Raw genomic sequence first — 25,531 nt, forward strand, 5'->3', positions numbered from 1 at the left:
AAGTGACCGGCAGTTTCCGCCCTCAGTAGGGAGGGACGCAGCAGGTTTGAGACATTTTGCTCCACAGGAAGAGAAGGGCGGAGGTCTGTTTCTTTATCAGCGACTCAAACCGCCTCACGTTCGTCGGTTTTTACTGACCTGCCTGAAAAGATTTCGACGAGTGAGTTTTTATTGATGTGATCATCGATACTCTGTCACTCCTGTATTGATCAGTGGACATGGGTCGGTCTGTGGTTCTCGGAGCGCTGCTGGTGCTGCTGGTGGCTAACGTTAGCTTCTGTCAGGCCCAGACTGTGGAGAAGTACATCAGGGTTGGTGGCACACTCCAGCTCAGCCCTCAGCCGGTCGGTGGAGCGATCACCAGCGTCGTGTGGAAATACGGCAAGAACCTGCTGGCTGAGTGGGAGACAAAGCAGATTCCTCTGACATATTACAGCAAGTTTAGAGGCCGAACCACTCTGAACACTGGCACAGGAGAGTTGGAGATCAGGAACATGACTGCGGCGGACAATGAGGTGTATACAGTGGAGATCAACAACCACGTCCAGAGTCAGGTTCATAAGATTATGGCGATCGAGGATGTGCCCCAGCCTGTGCTGGAAGCGAAGCCGCTGTCGTGTAGCTCAGCCTCAAAGGACTGTAAACTGGTGTGTGAGGGAGACGTTAGCAAAGCCGGGCCTGTGGAGTACTTCTGGAAGAAGGATGATGGAGAGTGGGAAAAGTCTGAAGAGAACACCATGGAGATCATCAATGATGAGGAAACACAGCGTGTGAAAAAGTTCTCCTGCAGAATAAAGAATCGATTTAGTGAGAAAGAGACCAACGCCTTAGACAATCCTTTCTACCGGGAGGAAACGACCAAGGAGCCATCTTCACCTGGTTCGGGGGTGATTGTGGGGATTGTTTTAGTCGTAATCCTATTGGTAGTTGCAGCTGTACTTTTACTGCTCTACTTTATTTGGAAACCATTCAAGAACAAGGTTGATTGTTGTTTGCCCTGCAAGAAATCAACAAACGCAGCAAACGCAGCAAACGCAACAACAACTGAGACTAATATGATTGAGAAGGGAGAGATTGATGCACTGACCGCTGAACAGGACACTAGACAGTGATGCTGTGGCCATATTATTCATAAAATATGAATGAAATGAGAAATGTTTGATTTCCACAGCTGCCTGCATCTGGAGAGAGAAGGAAAATAATCCTGCAGTGTACAAACTGTCAGTTTATGAAGAAGTAATTTTATCTTCATACTGAAGTAATACCATCAGTACCACAGCTGGGAAGTACAGTTACAAGACGTGTATAAAAGTGTTCTTAAGGTGGATCCGTCCTGCTCATGTTTATTCTCTGAATCTTTTATGGTGGCTTTGCATGATTCACAGGTCAATAATAATCCTTTATGTACTAACCCTTCATTTCATCCTCTGCCTGAAACAAGCAGACTAGCTCCTTTTTTACACGTATGATAAAAGCAGAACAGATCCACTCTGAAACATAAAATTATGACAATGCCAGAACAGTAAAGAAATGTGATGTTTGAGTTCAGTGCAAAGTGGAATGAGTGCCGTTCGCTAAATTCAATCATGTTGTGAGGCAATCATTTAATCATGAACGTGTACATCGCTGTGTTAAAGCCCCGATAACTTACATTCAGTGATGTTTTGTAAATGTGTGCTGTTGTTAGCTTTGTTTTTAGCATATTTTAGTGGCGTCATCCTTGAGGACAAACATGTGCAGAACTGTTTCAGAAAGTGGAAAAGGACGTTTGTGACGTCTGTGCACGTGCAGCGGTCACATGTTATGGAGGCAAAGTGAGAAAAAGGTGCCTTTTAATGTCCCGTCACAGCCGCGGAGGCTGAAGGGCACACTGGACTCACTGTGTTGGATCACGCATGTTTAAATCCACTCTGGAGCCCTGCTTCTCTGCACCTGAGAGGATGGAGGACGTTTTATGAAGCTCATCTCACAATCATGTACTCCTGTAATGCCCGACATGGCTTTATAGGACATGGCTCTACACTCTGTGCGCCCTTTTTACTTTTTTTTTTAAAGTTTGTCTTCCGACTCTGTCGTATCAGCTTCTTTACAAATTGGCAGTTTGATTATTTATTAGAAACTGGTGCCTTTCAAAATAAACCTGGCAGTGCTACACAGACTCATGGTGTGTTATTTTACCTCCCAAAATCCGAGCGCGATAAAATGGCCGCCCGGCTCAAGCGAAGCCGGAAGTGCGCGGTGGAATATTAGCTTGCGCAGATCCTTCCACTCAGGAACGCGCACAGCTGCATGAATGTCTCACCTGTGATGGATTTAGAAGACGCTTTGAAGCTCGTCGGAGAGTTTGGGCCCTACCAGAAACGAGCGGTGGCTGTCCTCGTCCTGACTCAGGTGAGCGGATGTGAAAATTAGCGTTTAGTTCGCGGGAAATGGCGGCAAGTGTGCGCGCAGTAACGTAGTAGCAGTTAGCTTGAGTAGCGCATACGTGGCTTTCAGGGATTTAACTGTGGACCCTCAACAAAACGACACATTTATGACTTAATTTAACACATTTTTTTATTACGGTTTCATTACTATAACACTACAACATCGAGCTGTAACTACAAGCTCACATTTTAGCGATGTGCAGAAGGGCTGCTTTTCCAGGCAGTGAAGTGCTCTCCAGATTGCCTGCAAGAAACTACTAAAATAATGTTTCCTTGTGTCATGTCAAGTTGCACTTTACTCCTAGTCATATTTTGATTTTCTTTAGATATCTATTCCAGCCATCCTTTAATTCGGCCAAGTATTTAAACTTGTAATAATCGTAGCTAGCCTTTTTATTGCCGCTGTGATTTGGCTACGCTAACGGGCACCTGTTATTTGTTTTACACGATTATTCAACCAAAATGGCGCAGACACAGCTCAAACAAAAGCCGACGCTTTTCTAAGCACCTAAAATATCCCAGTATAGAAAAAATATCTCCACACTTTGATATATAGTTACGTAAAAACCATTTAACGACGGACTAGATTTTTTTTTAAAGTGGAGTTTGGTTTAAGCGTTAATCTAACCCTCCATCTAGCTAGATGTACTTCAGTTTACTCAGGCTTGAAGAAAAACACAGTTTCCATTATTTTGACAGGATTTATTTGAGGACCGACGTTAATGATTTGCACTGATTAAGCTGACATACCTGGTATGATGCTTGTATAGGATATATGTCCATATATTGTTTACATTGATAGTTTTTTTTATTGTCCTTCACAGATTTTGCAGTTAGCCATATCACATTCCTTTTAAAAGCCATCCCTGTGTTCATAAGTGTGTGTTACAACTGGGAGGGCCCGTTATTTTCACCTGTGTAAGCAGGGACATTACCCCTGTGTGACTCAGGTGTCTAAGATGAATGCAGTCAGGTTTCGGTCCTTCTATGTGTGAACAGTTTTAACCCCACATTAACAAAGCCTCTAATTTTTATAAAAAGTCTGCATGTGATGACCCCAGACTGTGTGTCTGTTTGTTTCAGGTGTACATGGCCTGTCAGTCCATGCTCATCGTCCTGGTTGGTTTTACACCGGAGTACCGCATCGAGCAGCCGCATCAGGACGGCGTCCCTGTGAGCCAGCACGTCACCTTTACAGAGAACGTCGACTCCATCGTGACTGAGGTGAGAGCGGCAGACTCCTGCAGGATGCTCATCCGGCTAACCTGAGAGCCCACAGGTGAAACCTGCCTCCTGTCTCTGTGTTTCCTCAGTGGTTCCTCATCAAGCAGCAGGCCTACAAGGTCAGCCTCGCCGGGTCGCTCTTCTTCGCCGGGCTCCTAATCGGGAACGTCGTCTTTGGGCCTCTCTCGGATAAGATTGGCCGGAGACCCGTTTACCTGACAGGTGAGGTTGAGGCTGATGACAGTTGCATTGTTCATGAATACGTCTGTGATGTTAGTGAGCGTTCATGTTTTGCTGTTTATAGGTTTGCTGTATTTGTCCCTAAAGCTTGAAACTCTTGTTTTTCCTCTCGTAGCCCGGAGGCCACAGTTTTATAACTGATAATAAAATGACATCATTCAGTGCGCGTGGCTGCGTAAACTGCTCGCTGACCCAGCGATTAATTTTTGGGTTTTTTAGGCTTCGGGTTTTGTATCACTCTGCTTCCTGTGGGAGGCCGGGCCCTGCACCAGCTACAGATTTCTGAGGGTTTCTTTAATCACCTGCCAGACTCTGAAGCATCTGCTTGAAGATGTTGGAGATCTTCAAATGCACAAAGATAAATAATTATGTAGTAAAAGAGAAGGTTATCAGTCTACACAGGCGTGCTTCTTTTCTCGCATGGCTGCAAACCAACAGGCAGCTCACAGGACGTTAAACTTTATTTATAGAGCTCCAGTTTACAGCGACAGTGTTTTTCAGCTGTGTTGTGTTGTTAGTGGCTACAGTGAGAGACGGTTTGTTGGATTTCTCTGTGTTCACCTCAAAGCACTTTGAGCCAACAGCTGTTGTGTTGCTTTGTAAATTAAATTGAATTGGAAAAAGCAGAGAGCTGCAGCTGTCATAAGTTTTTGTAACTAATTTGTCTCAAATGTATCGAGTCTTTAGGTTTGCATTGTTAGGGGCGTGGCCTCTTTGACTGACAGGTAGCTGCTAGCTGTGTGCTCGGCTTCATCTCGGCTAAGAGTCCCTGAACTGGACCTGGACACAAATGTTTTGAACGAGCTCACATGTTACTGAGCACGACTGAGATAAAGGAAGAAACAGGAAGTGAAAGTCAGTCGTGTTATAAACTGGCACATTTTGAAGAGAGTTTGAGTTATTTTCTATTTGTTTTTGTTTTTTTTCGGTGATTCTCCAAAAATCTGTCAGAAATTTAATGTAATCTTTGATTGCACATCTGTTAACGACTAATCGACCACGGCTTCATCTGAAAATCACGAGATCATTAGTCTTTGATCTTTATTTGCATGAATTTGGCTGCAGACTCTGTCCTTGGTGCCACAACAGGCCATAAATCATTAAACTTTTGTGGTCTCCTGCTCGTTGTGCCTCAGTCTGATTGTGTCAGTGCTGCTGCTCGTACGGTTCTGTTTTTAAAAATAAGATATAGAAGCGTTAAATCTGAATTTTTGCCAGAGGATCTGCTGCCTCGAGTCAAACGAATTCTTCTGTTTCTTCGGAGGCTTGTTGGACGTGTCTGCACATGACGACATACATTAAAATCCTTTAAATTCCTCCTCATCCTCATCTCTCGTGTGTTTCTCCTTCTCCCTGACTAAATGTTGTCCCTCTCCTCCTCCACCTCCTCCTCCACAGGCCTGTTCTTTGAGGTCGTCTTCGGCTATGTGACCGCCTTTGCGCCCAGCTATGAGGTCTTTGCTGCCTCTCGTTTCCTGGTGGGGTTGATGAACGGCGGCATCGGACTCGTTTGCTTCGTCCTCACGCAGGAGTACGTGGGCAAGTCCTACTGGGCCATGACGGGTAGGAAACCACCGGCACGGTCACATTATTTACTTGGCAGGGCTTTAATTCTAGGTGTTAAAGATTAATAATCTCGATCCCTCGTCTTCCTTCTTTCAGGGACGCTGACCAGCATGACGTTTGCCGTCGGCATCGCCCTGTTCGGCGCCCTGGGCTACTTAATCCAGCCGTGGAGGAGCTTGGCGACGGCGGCCAACTCGTCCGGCGTGCTCTTCTTCCTGCTGTCTGTGTGAGTACACACCCCAGAGAGACGAGTCGCCCCACACAGCCACGAAAAACCAGTAAAGTTTGTGTTGGATGTTTGGAAGCATCAGGGCGACGTCGTAAACACACAGAGCTCGTGTTCCCCTGGGATTTAAACCAGGAAGGTTAACAGTTTATTGACACGCTCAGCTTTATAGTGTTAATCTGTAATCACCACAGAGAGAACAGGCATCCAGGCTCTGCACACAAAGGCTGTGAAGCTTCCAGCTACAGCTCTGATCGTGGAGACTGATGGTCCAAACGGGTTCAGGCACTGTCAGGGCGCCTCCCTTTGGAGGTTTTCCAGCTGCAGCCAATAGGAGGAGACCCTGGGTTAGACTGGGAGAGATTACATGCATCTTGCTTGGCCTGCGATGAGCTCCGGACCCTCCTGCAGGAGCTGGAAGTGTGATTTAGGATGAATGTAAGGAATGTGGATGGAAAGGTTTCATACAGAGGAGGGAGGGAGGCTCCGTGTTATAAATACACTGGGAATCGTGCACAAAGTGTGGATCTTGTATTATTATGTTTGAGTTTTTGATCAGCACCAGATGGGTTTTTTTCCTCATCACCGTGGAAATGTGTTTACATTAATGAATCTGTGTGAAATAAATGCTTTGGCTGTTTCTGATTGTGACATTCAAATGTTTCTGCACTCGCTGTGTCTGTAAAATGAACCAAACACACCCAGTGATGTCCTCCTCTCATCCTCTGTGGTTGCAGCACTCTTCCAGAGTCCCCTCGTTGGCTGTACTCCCAGGGCCAGGCGGAGCGAGCTGAGGAGGTAAACACGATGAAGCATTCCTGAGCCGCTCTGTGAGAATCTCCCGGGATTTAGAAAAATGCACCTCTGCATGTTTGTGTGAATCACAGATATTTAAAACTGAGAAGCTGAAAACGTGTGAACAGACCCTCCTTTACTCTGTTCATCAGGTGCTTTTAAATGTTTCAGTGAGCTGAGAAACCAGCTTTTAGCCTCAGTAAGCTCTCCAAAGGTTGGAGTCTGAAGCGCTCGTGATTAGATGTTTTCTCCTCCTACACTCAGAGGAGGTTTGGGCGAGGACGCTGATATCGTCTGACCTCAGTGGGGAAAAACCAGCAGGAAGCAAAAGGAGGGAGAATGAGGGGTTTGACAAAGGCCTGCACAGTGTTAGAAACAGCAAACAGAGGAGCGCTGTTCTGTCGAGGGAGAAAAGTTAGCTTTAAGTGTGAATGCTTTTAATGCAGATAAACCTGCAAAGCTGCATTTGATAGAACTGCAGGTTCGAATCCTGACACTTTCCCTCTAAAGACTGGAGAGAAGTGCGAGCTAAAGTAAAGTCAGATCAATCGACCCGTTGGGTCTGCGCGTCCCGTTTCCTTTGCTCACTTTCAGGAACACTGAGCATCACGTGGCTGATCCTGGGTTCTGCTTTGTAGGTCCTGCGTTTTATGGCGAGCAGGAACGGCAACGCCGTGAAGCACCTGATGCTGCAGCGCGTTGGCGTCTCTAAAGCCGGTAACCACAAAAGCCGAGGCGCCGGCGTCCTGCAGCTGATCATCCACCCGGTGCTCCGCCTGCGCACGATGGTGCTCATGTATGTGTGGTGAGTATAAGGAGAGATGTTGGAGCGTTTAACCCTCGACTGACTTTAGAGGAACTGCAGCTCGGAGCACTTTTAATACCGCATAGGTTTCTCCTGCTTTCATGTCCTATTTAATTACTAACTAATTAATTTTAGAGTTTGGATGTGTTTTTATAAGTTGAGAGTCAGGAGTGAAGCGCACATGTTGGCTCTTTTGTTTCTATGTAACTTCTGGGATTTAAACCCTGCACTTCCTGTTTTCTAAACCGGCGCTGCGACTGCGTACGAGCGTTTGTGACGGCCGTCCTGAAATTAACTTTTGTAGTTCTGCTGTAAATTTGGTCATTTTAACGTTGCAGGACTGAGTTTAAAAGTAAAGTCTGAGAAACTGTTTCTGCTCCACATCAGCTGATCAGAGTTAGTTCAATTAACTGCGAGTTTATTTCCCCCGATTTAAGCACCACCCTGGGATCTGACCCGGACATGGTTCAATTCAATTCAGTGTTATTTATACAGCGCCATATCACAACAACAGTCGCCTCAAGGTGCTTTACATTGTAAGGTAGATCGTACAATAATACATACAGAGAAAACCCCAACAATCATTTGACCCCCTATGAACAAGCACTTTGGCGACAGTGGGAAGGAAAAACTCCCTTTTAACAGGAAGAAACCTCCAGCAGAACCAGGCTCAGGGAGGGGCGGGGCCATCTGCTGTGATTGGTTGGTGTGAGAGAAGGAAGACAGGATAAAGACATGCTGTGGAAGAGAGACAGAGATTGATAACAAGTGTTTACTGACCTGTCATGGAGGCTGTGACACTTTGGGGCGGATCTGGTTCTGGGTGGAGCCTCTGAGGAGGACTCAGGTCATTTTCAGACTCAGACTGTGGCTGTTAAACGTTTGACATGATTTAATGAGTGAAATGTAATCAGATTACAATCAGACCATCTACAGGATACGTTTTAAGTAAGTAACAGCCTCATCTTCACTCAAATGTTCCCATGAAAGATCCAGCAGTGCCACATTTTTCCATCAGTGTGACTGATTAGGAACAAATTATTGATCAGTGATGGGTTTATAATAACGAGTCTGCCGTGTGCTCGTACATTTGGAATGATGTCCACACCCACACAGCTGTGACGGTGCCTCCTTTAAATCTTTATTAAAGCATTTCTTCTCCTTGGCGTTCGGCTCCAGCGTGACATCGTTTATTCTCTGCTTTGACTTTTAAACCTTTTTGTCCCATTTTATTTCTTGTTGTTTTATTGTTGCTCTATAAATACATCTGACCTCGTCCTCATCTCAGGGTCACACTCAGCGTTTCCTGGAAGTCGCTGCTTGATGACATCCTGCAGGTGTCAGAGATTATGACTCATGAGCACAGGGTTGCTGGTTTAAATCTTGCTGCTATGAACAAACACAGTGAGTGGGTGATAGTTGATAAGTTGAGTAAATGCATCCCTGCACAGACGTTTCTTGTTCTTTTAGTTTGTGTGTGAGCTCTGGTGTCGGTCTGTATTTCAGGCTCGGTAACGTCAGTGTCGCTGTGACTGACGCTCATATTTTTATCACTTCTATCATCATCATGCTGCTGATACTGAAAGTGCTTCTGTTTCCACTGCAGTGACTGAATATTCTGTTTCAAATACGTGCTCTCTGCTGTCAGCACAGGCCTGGAAGTCTTCTTCAGGGCTTTCTGTCCTCCTGTTATCTCCTGAGGAGCTGATGTGATTGGGTTGATCTTTGTTAACGTCATCCAAACCCAGAGTGCTTTCTCCTGGATAATCTGCTGCTCCACAAAGGAGGTTGTTCATTTGTGATCTTTTGTCCAAGTTTAGGTTTTCTTCCTCGTATCACCAACACCTACTTTCATCTGCAGAAGCTTCATCGTCAGCCTGTGTAATCCATTCAGAGTTATTCCATCTGCATTAGAGATGAACTCAGATGTCAGGGCATTAAAGCTGGTATGGACCCCGTTTACAGGTCACCGTCCTAAAGATCAGCTGATCAGCACGTTTTATCACACTGACAGTAGCAGGTTTATTGACACATTTGGTCAGATTTGATGAAATTGTCCCATGAGGTGCAGCTCGGTCTGTTTTTAGGATTATTCTCTGATTTGTCATTTTAAATGCACGTCAGAAAGAAATGGGAGAAACGTTTAAAACTAATCTGGATCCCAGAGATTCGTCTGGATGCAGCGACTGCGTTCCTGCTGGGTGACCCGAACTAGGGGTGGGCGATATAAACGATATAAATTTGGCCAACGATAGATTTTGACTATAACGCTCTATTGCGATAGCGCATGTTGATGATGTCATCAAACTGCGCCTGTTTCGGTCGAAAGCATCGCAGCGGCTACAACCATTATCATCTGCAAATTATGGCGGGCGACAGTCATAGCAAAGAGATGAAGCACTTTTGAAATATGGGGAAAGCCAAAAACTGCGCTTCCTCCACTTCCGTAACATTGATTCATTAATGTTGAATTCTCTCGCAGCTGTTCTGTTCCCATGTTGTTGCAGTATATTAATGACTAACCTCGTATTGTGGTTGAATAATCTCAGTTGTGCTCCTGACTGAAGTTTGGTCCGTGTACAGCATCCTGCTATGCGATTGCATTTGTCCCAAACCACCAGAATCCGTCACGTTAACTTTTATCGAGTGGAAGAAAAAGTTGGCTTCATCCTCCAGCTTCACTGTGCTAATGTTATGCTAACATAGCTGTGTCGCTAGCAATCACGTAGCACAACATTATATACCAGGTAGTCCAACTTCAGTAACCCTGCGAACGTCACTGCTGTTTAGTTTTCTGTCTTCATTTATGTTGGAAGTGGTAGCAGAGCTGTACGTTTGAATTAGTTTCAAAAATCTCTCAGTCAGAACATGCTATGAAATGTTTAGGTGGAAACTAGCGAGCTAACTTCCTGTTAACTTCTAACTCCGTTAAATTTAATAACTTCTGTTTTCATGGATGCCTGGATGTTAAACTTAATAGTTACACCTGGTAAAGCAGCAACGCTGATGATTTTATTAAAGATGAAAGACTTTAGACTGTTTTTAACTCTTAGTGTTCGTTTGATTTTGGGACCTGAAACGGACGGAGTTTTGGACCCAGATTACTCCGCGAAGCTCCTCCCTACGGCAGCCGTAATGCTCTGACAATCCATCAAGCAGTGCTGCTTACCAAAGTTGTACTAAAACATTTTTAACAGATTTCTGCAGCCAAAATCTGTTCGAGGTCAGTAAGCACAACCAGAATTCATACATAAGGCACACTGTCGATTTTTGACAAAATTAAAGGATTTTAAGTCCTTATAGTGTGGGAAATATGTTATACAGAAGAAAAGAATATATCGCGATATATATCGTTACCGCACATGCTTTAAATTATATCGCGATATGAATTTTAGGCCATATCGCCCAGCCCTAACCCGAACAAACCTAATGTGGGGCAAAGGGAATGTTTGTTAGGGACATGTCAGAGGTTAAAGGTCGTCTCATGTGTGTTGGCTGGATCTAGTTTGGATGGTGCTGAGTGTTATGGTGAAACTCCAGCCTAGGGTGAGTCCTGTATGTGGCCATGGTTGCAGGGTGTAAGCTAAGGCGGAGGCCGTTGGATGTTTCCTGTGCAAATGCCTAGAAAGGAACTGGTGTGATTTTTAGGCTTAGCAGATTATTGCCACAGCTTTTTGTTGCAACGTCTCTTGTGGTTTTTTTTTGTTTTGTTTTTTTTAGCTAATCTTTAGAGAAAACGTGTCTGTGGTGGATTCCCGGCTGTCGGGCTGCTTTCACCTCTTGTGAAGGAATAAAGAGCACGAAGAAGAAGAAGAAGAAGCTGCTTGTGTTGGAGGCAGAGAGAAACTTTGTGGGTTGAATAAGCATCCACACGTAGGCTGTGTCATTGTGGAAATTCTAACAGGAACAGGAAGTCTGTGTTTCCCGGCACTTCTGGACATTCCACAGAGTGAGCGCTTTGATAGGAGCACCTCTTGAAGGCCAAAACACAAAGAGCGCAGTCATACCATCATATGTTATCTCATGGGAGTAGACGCATGTAGGTCATGTAGTCCAGACCTCCAAACATCCAGCTCGCTCCTCTTTTTGCTTTAGCTTTGCTCCTCTTCCTCACTTCTCTTCGGTTCATCTCCTTTGACTTATTGATGCACACAGACTCGGTCGGGCGGTGCAGGGTGACGCTTCGTGATGGAAGCTGAGCCGTGTTGTGCTCTCATGTGTCAGTCTCTGTACGCTCCTGCATTTCCTCTTTTCTCTGCAGTAACAGTTGAACCTGTTGTTTCTGCTGCTGCTCGGCGTAACCTTTAAATAAACACGTTCATAACTGAGCCGCTGCAGTTTGGGGTTTGTTGCCATGTTTGGATCCGTGCGTCACACCTGCTGCCTTCGTCCCTGAGAAAAGGCTCTGACGCTGATCTTTGCTCAGCTTTTACACTTTCTGTATCGCTCACAGACTTCATCTCTTTTGCTTTTGTGCTCAGTTTGAGTTACAGCTTGAGTGCTGCAGGCCTCTAACCTCAGCAGCTGATTCATTCTTTTAGAGAAGTGGAGCAGCTCGGGCTGACTGATTTTCCCACACTTCAGACCTTTTGCGTCTTCTGACGTGTTTATAGCAAACAGCAAAAGGTCGAAGCTTCTGAACGTACACAGAGTTAGCACAACAAACAGGATTTCACCTTAAACACGTTTGCTCTGCTCGTCCTGTGAACACATCTTTTAATGACTCACGCAGTCGACCTGCTGATGTTCTCCAGAAGATCCCACTGATGTGAAAACATTTCTGAAGGATTATAAGGAATAAAAAGACAAAATAACCCTTAAATTAAAACAAGCAAGATCTAAATTTAACCATAAAATAAGTAGAAATGATGCAGGACGGCATCATTGAAATCGATACCAATGATCAGTTTTTTCTTCTAATACACTTAAACAACCACATGTATGTGAAACAAAAATGATCTGAAGGTCTTATACTGGGGGTTTTCCAGTATTTCCAAAAATATAAAATGCATCACAGAAAAAGAAGTTTAAAGAGAAGTAACAAGCGGAAGTAGCTAAATAAAAGAAATCCTCAAATAAGTAGGCGTCTGCTGCACAGTCAGCAGAACTGATGCTGCACAGTCGTTTCTTTGCTCTGTTAACGAGTCGTCAGTTTGAACAGTTTCAGGTTCATGAACTCGTTTGTTTCTTCTGTCTTTTTCAAATATTATCAACAAACATTTTGTGTGTGTGTGTGTGTGTGTGTGTGTGTGTGTGTGTGTGTGTGTGTGTGTGTGTGTCTGTCAGGTACGCCTGCAGTCTGGTGTACTACGGGCTGACTCTGGGGGCCGGCGAGACGTCTGGTAGCCGTTACGTTAATGTGGCGATGTACGGCCTCGTGGAGCTGCCGGCATACCCACTCTGCATATACTTCATCAACAAACACTGGTGACACACACACACACACACACACACACACACACACACACACACACACACACAGATGACACTTGCTGTGTGATTTTTAACTGTGACCTGTGAAATATGTGAAGAGGATGGTTCCCGCCACGCTCCTACCTTTGGTGTAACTGTAGCTGTGAGCCGGCGTCCTCGCTCAGCTGTAATGTGAGCTGCTGCTTTTACTTGATGGATGTAGACAGCAGTAAGAAAATAATTTAAAATAGATCCTACATCAAACAGGGTTCATTGATTTTATTTATTTAACCGAGGGAAGCACCGGTGCCTCTGCCCGACCCTCCTCCTTGCAGCCTCTCCTGGAGGTGGCTGCTGGTCCTGTGTGGTAGCATGAGCCCTTGGTTCATAGAGGTCTTTTAGATCATGTTTAGCCTTTCACAATGACCAGTTTGGCTTAGGAGACTTTATCAGGAGCTTCCAATGAAACAGGTCTGGGATCAGTCAGGCCCCAAACCCCTCGCAGCTCTCTAGGGTTCATACACCAGCGTGCCTAGTCAGAGAGTGAAGGTGGAGCTGTGGATTTACTGGCTGATCTACGATCCTGCCCTCAGCCGTGGCTGTGAGCTGTGGGTAGTGACCGACAGAACAAGACTGAGGATGCAAGCTTTAAATGAGCTTCTTCCACAGGGTGTGTGACTCAGCCACAGCAATACAGGGATGACCTCTGAGCAACTCGTCCAAAAACAGCCTGTTTGGATTTTAAATTGTTAGTCAAACTTTTTGAAGCTGCGCTCGAACTTCTGTGGAACCTGTGTGAAAAACCTCACTTTGCTTCCTGTTTTCTGTTGGTCTTCCTGCTGCTTACTCACTAACTCCTGCATGAATGTCTGTCTCATCCTGCAGGGCTGGGCGGAGGAAAAGCATGGCAAGCTTCCTGTGCCTGGCTGGCTCCGCCTGCCTCTGCACCACCTTCATTCCTGAAAATGCAGGTGAGGCTCTGATATTCGACGGCACTGCAGAGGAATATGTGCAGCTGCAGGAAGTAGTCGTCTTCAGACATGTTTGCACTGCTCACGTTGGGTAACACCTACCAAGGTGCAGCTCTGCCGGTGCATGTATGAAAGAGCCTTTGTCAGCCTGACAAATCAGTGACTTCACTCTGAAGTAAAGAGGAAGTGAGATGAAACCTGCGTCTGTAACATATTTCAGTCCAGTGGGGAAAAAAACTGCAAAAGGCTTGTTTAGGTGTTAAACACTTGGCATAAAATACTGATTTCCATATGCATGGATAGAAGTGTCACAGTGTGTGATTGTTGTGTAAGCAGAACAGAATGATAGTTATGCCTCGCATAGTGCAAGACATGAAACCAGTTAAACCAGCACATCTTTGCACCTTTCTGCTGCCGGCTACACATGCTGTGTTTGGAATAGCGGGCGAACTGATGCACATTTCATCAGATAATAAACTGCTTGCATTCTTAAACATGAAGCAGATTTTATTGTAATATTTAATAAATTGTCTTGTGTGAATAATAAACCACACAGGTTGCATGAAAACTTTTTTGGTGCTGCAGATTTGTAGCCGTCAGTTTAAGGGTTCAGAGCTGCAGGTTTGTGACATCATTAAGCTCCTCGGGGAGGGAACGAGATGAGTTTTTGCTGTGAGGTGAACAATCAGAACAAGCTCTCAGTTTGAGTTTGTGTTGGCAGGAGCTTTGCTGAGTGTGACGTCGTTGGCGCTTGTGGGAAAACTGATGGTCAGCGCAGCGTTCAACATCGCCTACGTCTACACGTCCGAGCTCTACCCCACAGTCATCAGGTGAGCCGGGTGCATATTTACGTAGTTTCTGTTGGTCACATTCATAAAAACGTTGCTGTTAATGAGACCTGGGTGGGCGTTCAGTCGGCGTCCAGGAACAAAATATTGAGCCTTTTCTGCGTCGTCTCCTTTTCTGTATGTTGGGTCAAAGCTAACTGTAGCATCAACACAAGCTCAGAAACTTTTAGGAAACGTCTTGTCTTTTAATCTGAAACCGACGGGATTAAAGCTGCTGAGATGCCTCCAGAGTTTGTAAATGTCTCATTTCGGTTGAAGCCAGATTAAAAGCGTCACACTGGCACAGACCTTCAATTAAGTGATAATTCCTGTGTTTTCAAAGTCAGCGTGTCCTAAAGCTGTGCGCTCGGACTGATTTTAACGTGCACGGATTGTTTGTTTCAGGAACGCTGGGCTGGGAGTTTGTTCCATGTCCTGCAGAGTTGGAGGAATCCTGGCACCGTTCATTCCTTCCATGGTAAGGCTGTGAGTGTGAGAGAGGTTAGGAGTAAATGCTCTGGAACAAGCCTGAGCCAGCAGCAGGAAGCACCCGATCTGATCTTCAGAGCCACTCAGCAGCTCTCAGGAACCAGCAGACGTTTAAATGTGAGTTTAAAATGCAAAACAGTGAAATATGTGAGCGTGACCTGTGACTGTGGGAGGCTGGTGTTTTCACATGAAGCTGTGAGCCTGAAAAGGCAGCAACCAGCTCCCCGTTTGCAGTGGTAACAGTATCACTTCCTTTTTCAGCATTTCCTGTTTGGAGCTGTTGTTGGCATGGAGATCAGATCATTAAAAACAGGGTTTAATAATAAAAAAGGAGGGAAAGTGATGATGAAGAAGGGCATCTGGTAGCTTGTAAATGTTGTTCTTTTAGGAGATTTTATTTTGAAATGTATTTTGTGCATCTTGGTATAAATATTTTAGCCGGTGTGTGCAGGGGCGAGAGGACGAGGCGCAGAGTCGCCCCGTTTGCTTCGTGCGGTTGCATTTATGCCTCATACATAGTAAAAGTATCAGCGAGGCCTGTGGGGGTTTCCGGCTCAGGTTTCTTAAAGTGTGAATCTTTGCATTCGACAGCTCAGCGGCTTCTTGCTAAAGTCTTGAGTTATTTATACTGGAGGGCGCGGTGAGCTGGGAGAACGGTTAGCCTGTCAGTGTTAGTGTGATGTCAGCCTGTGGTCAAACATCCATGCTTTCTGTACTCTGAAACGAAGCGGGGGAATTTTAAAAAGTGATAGACGGCGAAACCTCAAGTGTGCCAACATCCCCTCCACCAGCCCTGTCGTCTCTGTGGATGCAGCTCGTTTTTGTTAAAGGAAGGAAACAGTGTTTGTACTTCAACTTCAGAGGGAGTGTGCGCAGCGCCGCAGAGGCATTCAGTGTTCGCTGGCTGTTACGTCTCAATAAGTGAAGCATTTCCAAAGTGAAACCATCGAGACGCTGAGGGGAAAATCTGTTTGGTGGAGATTTTTAACGACTCACTGACTGCTGAAGTGTCGCCCTGACTACACCCTTCTGGGTGCGCGACGTCAGAGGCCAAAAATGCTGGAAAACGCAGCCGTGATCTTGGAAAGTCTGCTGGACTTATTGTCCTGCTGTGGCTTGATCTGTGTTAGGCTGTTTCTGCAAAGTTATAAGGAAACGGAGTTCATGCAGCTCGTCTGAGTGACAAGGTCACACCTCATTCCAGGAAATCGTTTGCATTCACTGACTGATGCAGTTTTATTAATGACCTCACCGATTCACACATTCCTGATTAATGTGTTGCAGGTTTTCCTGCCTGAAAGTTTATCCGTAATGATTTATCCGCCCTCGTGCACCGTCCTGCTGTCTCTAACCACAGGTCTGAGTTATAAATACACGCTGTGCTTTGTGTACTTCGTACCTGCTGCGTTTCGCTTTCACACGAGTTAAATTTCTAACGGAGCAAAGTGTGTAAACATATTAGTTTCACGGGGAAATAAAATCCTGTCAAACAGTCACATGTGACACATGAAAGTAGAAAATGACTGTTTCGGTTTCTTCTGTTAATGTGTCACACTGACCTTTGACCTCGTTTTGTCATGTGCTCCAAACCTAAATAAACAGTGACCTCTAGTGGTGATACAGGGAAGCTCAATGAACACGCGTTTACAGAAATCTCAGCTAAAAAGCTCTTAATGTTCTTCTTTTAAAAATATATGTAATCTCCTGCAAGAACACCGTCTGCAACTTTCTGTCACAGCTGCAGTTTCCTGTTGCCGTGGCAGATAATTTACATTATTTTCATCTTATTTGCATTTCAAAAACAATTAAAAAACAAAATACCGAAGCTGTGAAAGCAAAGTCGACCGTGTCTTTTGAAGAGCCTTTCTTTCCATAAAAGCACGATTGATAAACCTGAGTGTTGATCGCGTCCTCGTGGCAGTAGATATTCGGAGCCCGAGCGCGGGACCTTTAATCAAACGGCTCATCCAGGCTGTGGAGTTTATCTGAACGGATGAAGGTCGGCTTTTTACCCACAAACCTCAGCTTCTCATTCGTTAATGGTGTTTTACAGAGTGTGAAGGCAACACTCACAGACGCAGGAAAACCTGACCTCAGGAGGAGCAAACGATACGAGACAGATTACATTATGAAATGTTGGCACGAGGGGAAAAACGAGCGACTCTCATTGTTGTGGAAAAGGCCGGCGTGTTTTTAAAAATCTCCCATCGTTTTTCGTGCTCACGAGATTTCTGCAGAAAGATCTGTGTCACTCGGTCTTATCCAGAGATTTGCTGAAGAAGAAGATTTTGCTCAACAAAGTAAAAACAAATATTTAGTTTCACAGTTGGATGTGATTTCATTTTCTCAGTAATCTTGTAGGAGGTCCGATTCCTTGGAGTGTTTTTGTAGGAACTGGAGACACGTTATTGAATCACATCTTAGTTATTGCTTTCTTACCTGCACTTTGTCCCCAATAAACATCACACAACTCCAAATGAGTCTGAGTGCAGACTTTATCTGTGCTGGCACATGCAACATTATGTGACAGCAGGAATCTCTCCACAGGTCGAGGCGGAGTGCCACATCTGTCTAATCAGTCCTCCTCTTTTAGCTCTGATGCTGCTTTGCTTCTTTTTCAACCTTTTTATTAAAAAAAAACACACTTTTTTTATTTTATCCCCCAGCAGGACATAATTAAGGATCTTTTCAAACAATTTGCTCTTGATTTATGTTTTGATCTCACTCTTGGACCTTCTGATCAGTGTGTGTAAATATTCACTGTGTAAACACACGGGCTGAAGGGTTCAGACAGTAAAAGGTCCCGGTTGTGTGTCTGTGTGTGTCGCAGCGGGCCCTCCATACCTCCATGCCCTTCACCGTGTTCTGTCTGAGCGGCCTGTCGGCGGCCTGTTTGGGCCTCCTGCTGCCGGAGACCCTGAACAGACCAGCAGCAGAGACGCTGGAGGAGCTGGGCAGCCCGGGGCTCGGCCGAGTGCTGGAGAGCAAGGTGAGGCACCGCTGGGTGTTTGTGGGACGTTTCTGTTTCTACAGCCACAGCCGACGATCAAGTAACATAAAACCAGACGGTTCAGTCAGACAGATTTTGTTTTCTCGCTCATGTCCTTGTTTCCTCTCTGTCTGCAGCCTCTGTTGTATGAAGATGAAAGCTGTGCATCGACCCACAAATGAAGCCGGCGGCCTCGTCTTCATCGCTCAGAACCGCAAACTGTCCCGTTAATTAACGGTTTCTGAGCCGTCGTTCACTGCAGGAAGCGAAAATGCCGTCAGCTGACCTCATAGGAAGACGCAGCATCGCGGTCGATTCCTGAATGCTGCGGTGGCGAATTTAGAGACCGAGGGCTGAGAGTCATGATTCGCTTTACATTCCAGATCCTGGGAATTTAACAAGAGGGACCAAAAACCTTTGACAGCTCCTGAAGCCCGACAGCATTTCCTCCAGTGACGTTTTTAGACTTCTGCTGCTTCAGGAGGAAATGTGTTAAAGACTCTCTGCACCAGAGGACACCAGCTTACAGTCACTACAGTTTACACATAATCAGATTATTTATGTCAGCTGTGATTTTCTTCCAGACAGGAACTATTATCATTATTTTCACTCTGATTTAACGTCAGGAAAAAGGTCTAAAAGAAACTAAGAAAGTCATGAAAGGTTTCTCTGTGGTCAGAAACGTCCACACGTGTGTCAGGCTCAGACGATCCATCAGCTTCTCTTACCTCGATTTATCAAACACAAATAAAAACCAGGCTGGTTTAATTTAACTACATAATCAAACTCACTTTTATTTACAGGTTTACAGAAACATTTTAATGGATTAAATAATGACAAAGAACTAAGTGTAAATATATGAACTGAGCAGCTGGAGCTCAGCTTCCTGTTTTTCTACCACGACTCAGCCGAGCAGCGACTTCACTTTCAAAGGGTAAATTAGAAAGTTTGAGCAGCTCATGAGAAGCCTTGTTGGATCGGCTCGCCTGTTTCCAGACGTGACGAGAGCAGAAACCAAACTAAAGCTCACATCTTTCCCATTGGCTGCCCCTCATAAACAGAGGCTTTTACCCCCCCCCCCCCCCCCCCCGACCCTTTAAAACAGCAGCTTTCAACGTGTTTTCACTGGTTTGGGGTTTGATGGTGGACGATCTTCAGGCAGCTCAGTTTACTATGAATGGATTATATTCCCATCACTTTAATTCGCATTAATCATAATAGTTTTTATTATTAAGCCATTAAATGCAGAGCGTGGAATATGTAGAACAGGTCGGGGGAAGATGTTTGGTCCTGGACCAATCGTGTTTGAGTGTTCGACTGCACCCATGAATATCTGTGTGGGGACAGAAAATTTATATTTATAGATTCATTAATAAAGAAGGGAGAGAGGATGGAGCAGGAAGCCTGGTACGGGAACGACCCAGACGTTATTCCTTGTTCCCAAACAGCAGCTGATGGTGATCATGTGATCGTCTGTGGGCTTAGTGTTTTCATGTGTTTATCTAGGTAAAATCACCAGCTGTTTTTAACGTCAAGGACAGATGTTTTCCTTTTTTTCATTACTTAGTAATTTATCTGCTGATTTTTTTACTTTTAAAGCGTCCGGGAGAGTCGAAAAAAACATCTCTCAGATGTGACGATGACGATGGTGAACCTAGAAAACCAGAAACAAGAAAACTTGATGTCCTAAGAATCTGTTTTTGTTTCCAGGTTTTAGATGATATGAACTGTTAAACGAGTGAAAAAGCAAACTATACATTCGGTGTGAGGGACAATCAATTAAGGACAGGTTGCACACTGCAGCTCTGCAGCCTGGAGATCGGGCAGGAGCTGAAACCGGTCCTCAGATGTTTCCTCTGACGTTCAGGACTGTGAGGCCAGTTTGATGCAGTCATTTTACAGTCTGCTTCGTTTCCTCTGTAACGTGAGAGACGCTGCCATTGGAGGAAAACTTGCAGCGATATGATCTATAAACATATTTAAAAAAAGGAAAGAAGCTCTGTGTTCTGCAAAGTCTCTTAAATGTGATTACTTCCTGTTTTTATTGATGTTGGTGTGTGTAACACACTCACGTCTGTATTCGTGCTGAAAGAGGCCGTCGGGGTCCTCTCCTTCAGCTGATGGTAATTAAATGAAAGTGTTCCAGCATTCCTCCTCCTCCTGCCGTGCCTTCGACTGCAGCCTTTTACTGTGAAAAAGCACTTTGGAAAGTGTTAAACATCATCTGCCTGCAGATGTTTGATTCCCTGCTGTAAGCACTGTGTGCACTCTGTACATAGACTGTATGCACAGAGATAAATGATGCTCATGAACTGTTCTCTCTGTGATAAAGACAGTAAACACTTGAAAACTTCCTCGTCTCGTTTTTTCACCGTGAGGCAGATAAACGATGATTATGTTTCACTCTGCGGTATAACTTCAGGTTCATTAGAAATGTTCTGGTTTGTGTCCTGATGCTGCTTTTCAGCAGAATTTATCCCCAGCAGGTCTTTAAAAACAGGACTGTTACAGGTCGGTTGGTGGATATCGACACTCGGGGCTGACCGAGGAGACCGGCTGTCACGTGACGCTGCTGGATGCTGCTTCAGAACGACCATAAAGGGTTGCAAAGCTGTTTTAGGGCTCACTTCCTTGTTTCAAACGCCCACCAAAGGAAACCACAGATGGGACAAAACCAAAGACATCTGCACAGACCTGTCACTTCCGTGTTGATCTGTGAACATGGAGACATCGGCTGGTTTCTGGCTCCTCGCAGTGCTGCTGTTAGTCGGCTTCACTCAGGCCCAGACTGTGGAGACTGTGGAGAAGTACTTCAGGGTTGGTGAAACACTCCAGCTCAGCCCTCAGCCGGTCTCTGAACGGATCTACAGCGTCGTGTGGAAATACGGTAAATACCTGCTGGCTGAGTGGGTGAAAGACCAGATTCCTCTGACATATTACAGCAGGTTTAATGGCCAAACCACTGTGAACACTGGCACAGGAGTGTTGGAGATCAGGAACATGACTGCAGCGGACACTAGACTGTATTCAGTGGAGATTAACAACCGGGTCCAGAGTCAGGTTTACAAGACAGTGGCGATCGAAGCAGTGCCCGAGCCTGAGTTGGAAGTGAAGCCGCTGGTATGTAGCTCAACCTCTGAGAGATGTAAACTGGTGTGTGAGGGAGACGTTAGCAAAGCTGGGCCTGTCAAGTACTTCTGGAAGAAGGATGATGGAGAGTGGGAAAAGTCTGGAAAGAACACCGTGGAGATCATCAATGATGCAGAAACACAGCGTGTGGAAACTTTCTCCTGCAGAATAAAGAACCTGTTTAGTGAGAAAGAGAGCAACGCCTTCTCCAACGTGTTCTACCGAATAAAACCAGCAAACAGTGACGATCTGCACTGTGGACTCTGGGTTACAACTTTAGGTGCTGTGATGAGATCTCTGGCGATCCTCGCACTCTTTGTGGTGGTTGTCTACTTTTGGTGTCAGAAACTACAGACTGGCTGTAAATGCAGAAAAAGTGATGATGATGCTGTTTAAAATGAACTGTCGCCTTTGACTTCCTGATGAAGAGTAAAGCACATCAGCTGTACTGAGAGGGAAGTTCATGTTTAGCTCTGTTAAACTGCTCTGCTGCATTTCTACAGTAAACATTATTTAGCATACAGTTATAGTCAGCCATGTTTGTAGTTTTCTTTGGTCTTCTCTGTCTTTATTTGTCCTTGTTTTGACCTTATTTTGGTAATCAGTTTTTTTCACTTCCTGTCTTTATCTATTTTTACTTTGTTCAGTTAGTTTTGCTTCTTTATTTCTGTGTATTTATACTTCTTTATGTATTTCTCTTGGTATTAGTGTGTTTTCCCACATATGCCCGTCATTCCTGCCCTCTTATTTATCTGGTCAGGATTCTGGACTTTCCTGTGTTTTGCTTTAAGAACTAAAAGCTCTGCTGTGGTTCATCATCCCTGTCTCACTGCTCCTGCATTTTAAACGCTGTGACGAGGCAGAAAAAGGTGGAAATATTCAGATGTTATGTGCTCAACCTGCACGAGCATCAGCTTTCGTCCCGCAGACAGAGAGCTGAGACGACGATGATGATGGTGAAATGTTTTGTCCTGCAGTTGTGGCACATGTTGATTGTACAGTGGAGGCTTTGCTGCTCGGCTGGTGATCACACCGTCACATTATCTCTGTTATGTGAGCTGTTCTGTAATAAATGTGTTTACTTGTCTCTGTCACTGCGTGTGAAACTTCCAGACAAAGATTTTCATTCCTGAATCCTCACAGAGGTGGAAGCGCCAAAATTAAGAGGCTTTTTTTATGTTTTGCTTTGTAAAGCTTGCCACCACGAGGGGGCATGCTGTCCCAGTGAAAGCATGACTGCTGACAAAGGTTACCAGTACACCCTCTGCACTGGTCCCTCTGCATGCCGCTGCAGCATCACCACACAGTCACTTCTGTTTATGCCAGTTGTTAAAGAGCAGGAAGCTGCTGCAGTATTCTGCTGATGATAGATGATACTGCCACAGCTCAGCTATCACACAGACTCCAGGTTTACAGCAGAGGCTCATTTATGACTGCGCAGCCTCTCTGAGTGAGTCCTGAGCTCCAGAATTCAGATCTCAGCCTCCCAGAGCCCAAAAAGCCTCTTCAGCTACCAACAAAACACTTCGTTCTCATATCAGAAACACTTTGATTTTCTCTCTGAAAACAGCGAAGCAGTTCAGATCAATGAGCCGGAGCTGCAGGAGGATCAATGTCTTTCATGCAATAACAAACTCTGTTGGACGTTGCCTGGACTGTGTGGGGTCTGAGGACCGAGACTCAGGCGTGTAGGATCTCTGATCTACAGAAGACCGAAAGAAAGACTCCATGAAAGTCGCTTTGTGCTCACATGCATGTTCCTGCTCTGCATTAAAATACCCGTTGTCTATTACTGAGGCGCAGAAACATGCAGGGCTCAGCTGTAAACATGTGAGGGGAGGACTCGGTGAAGTTTGCATTAACTCTCATACGCTAAACGTTCAAACTTCTCCTGTGTGTCTGTGCTGTGTATTCTGGAGATGCATACCACCTTAAAAGGCGGTCGCCTGAAAGTCACATCAGCATCTGAAATGTGTTAGTCACAGTTACAGAGTTCAGTTTATGCGCTCAGTGTTTCTCAACCTGCTGTGTCTGATAACTTTATTCATTTTATTCACTTCCTGTTTTACTCTGATGGTTAGTTTTCTGTCTCTGTCATGCGGCTTTACTTCATTTAGCTTTGAAAAACTGCTTACATCATCATGGTCCGCCATGTTTGTAGTTTTTTTTGGATCATTTCTTGTTTGTTTTTAAAGAGGTTTTGTGTCTTCTGTGTCTCTGTCAGTGGAAATACTTACTATAGAAAATATGACCAAGAGGAAGTAGATACACAGATTTACACACTGGAGAGACTCCAAGACTTCAGAGCCCCACAGGGGACATGGGAGAAAAAAAAATTAAGACGGACTTTTGCGAGATCTCGCAAAAGTTTTGCGGGATCTCGCAAAACAAACTCGGGATCTCGCAAAAGTTTTAGCCGCATTCTTTGGCCTTCGACCTCCCGTTAGCTCGAAGCTAACGGGAGGTCGAGATCTACTACAGCCAGGAGGAACACCGCTTTCCCGGCACATCGTGCCTCGACCTCCCGGTCGGCTTCAAGCCGGCGTCCGAAGAATGCGGCTAAAACTTTTGCGAGATCTTGCAAAAGTTTTGCGAGATCCTAAGTTTGTTTTGCGAGATCTCACAAAAGTCCGTCTTAATTTTTTTCCTCCCATGTCCCCTGTGGGGCTCCGTACAAGACAGATCCTCAGCGAATACTGGAAGTAACTGGAAATGACGGGAATTTGACTTTTTAAGCGAATGAGCCGAGTTTGGTACGAGAGATAAGATTTAAACCAGTTTAAGGGTGTGTCAATAATTCCACTTGAAGCTCGTCTGCTCTAAGATGTTATGAGATGTAGTTTCAAAGGCTGCACTCAGACCAAGCAGGTTAACAGACCCCAGCTGCACGTCACCCAAAATGGTTGGCCATTAAAATCAGGCTATTAGTCTTTCATTTGGGATAATTTAAGGGCGTCCCACAGGCAACAAGCGCCGCCACCCAATCGGTGTGAGAAGCAGCTATGAGGAAGACAAATGTGCACCACCAACATGTGGATCCTGCAGGTGAAGAAGAAGAAAACTCTTTCCAGAGTTCTGCTGTAACCCATGGTTGTGACCAGCCATGGGGTCGTGACTCACTGGATGCAACCTGCCACCAACCAGCACAAACTGTGGTGTATTTGTGCTGCATCAGGGCGAAGCAGCTGACCGTCAAAGTCGTTCACATGGTTGTAAGCATCAGGAGGATTTTACTGACAAAATGTCAGCGTGTGACGCACTGGGATGAGAACATGCCAGTTCAGTGCGACCACACAGGGAACTGACTTCCTTTTCACAAATGGTTTCATGACAAGATTCACCGCACTCCCTGCAGGGAATCACTGCCAGCGCAGAAAAGAGGAAAAAGATCTCTGCCAATTTTTTTCTTTCACTTCTGTACCGATCTGAGAACATGAAGCCATCAGCTGGCTTTCTGCTGCTGGCAGTGCTGCTCTCAGCCGCAGTGAGGTTCGCTCAGGCCCGGATTATACACTCGTACTTCAAGCTTGGCGGCACGCTGGTCCTCAAACCTGCCTCGGTCTCTGCTCGCATCACCAGCGTCGTGTGGAAGTGGGACGGAGAACTGTTGGCCGAATGGGTGGAAGATGTGATTCCCCTGACATATTACGGCAGGTTTGGAGACCAATCAGAGGTGAACACGAACACGGGAGTGTTGGAGATCAGGAACATGACTGCAGCTGACACTGGGGTGTATTCGGTGGAGATCAACAACCAGCCCCAGAGTCAGACTCATCAGGCCGTGAGGATCAGAGAAGTGCCCCAGCCTGAGGTCACGGTGAGGCCGCCGATGTGTGGCTCGAGTTTGGAGAACTGCACACTGAGCTGTGACGGAGACGTTAAAGAGGCCGAACCTGTCGAGTATTTCTGGAAGATCGGAGATGGAGAGTGGGAACAGTCGGGGAAAATCATGGAGATCATCAATTCTGAGGAAACACAGTGTGTGAAGATGTTTTCCTGCAGGATGAAGAACCCAGTGAGTGAGCGACGCAGCGAATCCATCACCAACCCGTTTCACCAGGATGGAAATCTGGACTACAGATGGTGGATCCTCACTCTTGTAGGCGCTGCCGTCCTGGCGGTGGTTGCGGTGTTTGTCTGCTTTTTGTTTCAGAAACTGTAAAAGAAAAACTGCTGACAGCGATGAAAATGCACTTTAAGTCCTGATGAAGACTGAAGCCCGTCAAAGGGCAGCTCATTCCTTTGCTTTGTAAAACTGTTCTGCACTTCAGACTGGTGCGGTCGTCCATGTTTGTAGTTCTTTTTTCGTTGGGATTTCTTTGCTTCACTGTCTACTTCGGTGTATTTATAGCTTTAAATGTATTTATCTACCCGTCATTCTTATTTTTATTTGATCTGTTTCTGTTTTCTTTGATTTCCTTGTAAGGTTGAA

The 25,531-nt window shown here is 45.3% G+C and overlaps 4 protein-coding genes across 5 annotated transcripts; all 4 read left to right on the forward strand.

Annotated features, from left to right (window-relative positions):
- The first annotated feature begins 20 nt into the window (after positions 1 to 20).
- On the forward strand, positions 21 to 2,152 carry LOC101466958 (uncharacterized). Its single transcript, XM_004570625.6, has one exon. It carries the CDS (start codon positions 219 to 221, stop codon positions 1,110 to 1,112), a length of 894 nt encoding a protein of 297 aa, XP_004570682.3. The 5' UTR covers positions 21 to 218; the 3' UTR covers positions 1,113 to 2,152.
- A 44-nt stretch (positions 2,153 to 2,196) lies between these two features.
- Positions 2,197 to 20,323, forward strand: slc22a15 (solute carrier family 22 member 15). Of its 2 annotated transcripts, XM_024804639.2 has the most exons (13): positions 2,201 to 2,391; positions 3,510 to 3,650; positions 3,740 to 3,872; positions 5,289 to 5,453; positions 5,553 to 5,682; positions 6,420 to 6,480; positions 7,116 to 7,282; positions 12,569 to 12,709; positions 13,580 to 13,665; positions 14,387 to 14,495; positions 14,898 to 14,970; positions 17,812 to 17,970; positions 18,108 to 20,323. In XM_024804639.2, the coding sequence occupies exons 1-13, from the start codon at positions 2,290 to 2,292 to the stop codon at positions 18,150 to 18,152; spliced, it is 1,512 nt and encodes a 503-aa protein (XP_024660407.2). In that variant the 5' UTR covers positions 2,201 to 2,289; the 3' UTR covers positions 18,153 to 20,323. The 2 variants fall into 2 exon arrangements, 1 of the variants encoding a protein (XP_024660407.2); XR_013101308.1 differs by lacking the exon at positions 18,108 to 20,323 and having other exon boundaries at positions 2,197 to 2,391; positions 14,898 to 15,098; positions 17,812 to 17,949.
- Positions 20,324 to 20,443: 120 nt separating this feature from the next.
- Positions 20,444 to 22,193, forward strand: LOC101467261 (uncharacterized). The gene has a single exon (XM_004570626.3). It carries the CDS (start codon positions 20,692 to 20,694, stop codon positions 21,493 to 21,495), a length of 804 nt encoding a protein of 267 aa, XP_004570683.2. The 5' UTR covers positions 20,444 to 20,691; the 3' UTR covers positions 21,496 to 22,193.
- Positions 22,194 to 24,532: 2,339 nt separating this feature from the next.
- LOC101475631 (uncharacterized) lies at positions 24,533 to 25,531 on the forward strand. The gene has a single exon (XM_004570656.2). The coding sequence runs from the start codon at positions 24,533 to 24,535 to the stop codon at positions 25,259 to 25,261; it is 729 nt and encodes a 242-aa protein (XP_004570713.2). The 3' UTR covers positions 25,262 to 25,531.

This window comes from Maylandia zebra, linkage group LG13 (genome assembly GCF_041146795.1).
Source record: "Maylandia zebra isolate NMK-2024a linkage group LG13, Mzebra_GT3a, whole genome shotgun sequence".
NCBI lineage: Eukaryota > Metazoa > Chordata > Actinopteri > Cichliformes > Cichlidae > Maylandia > Maylandia zebra.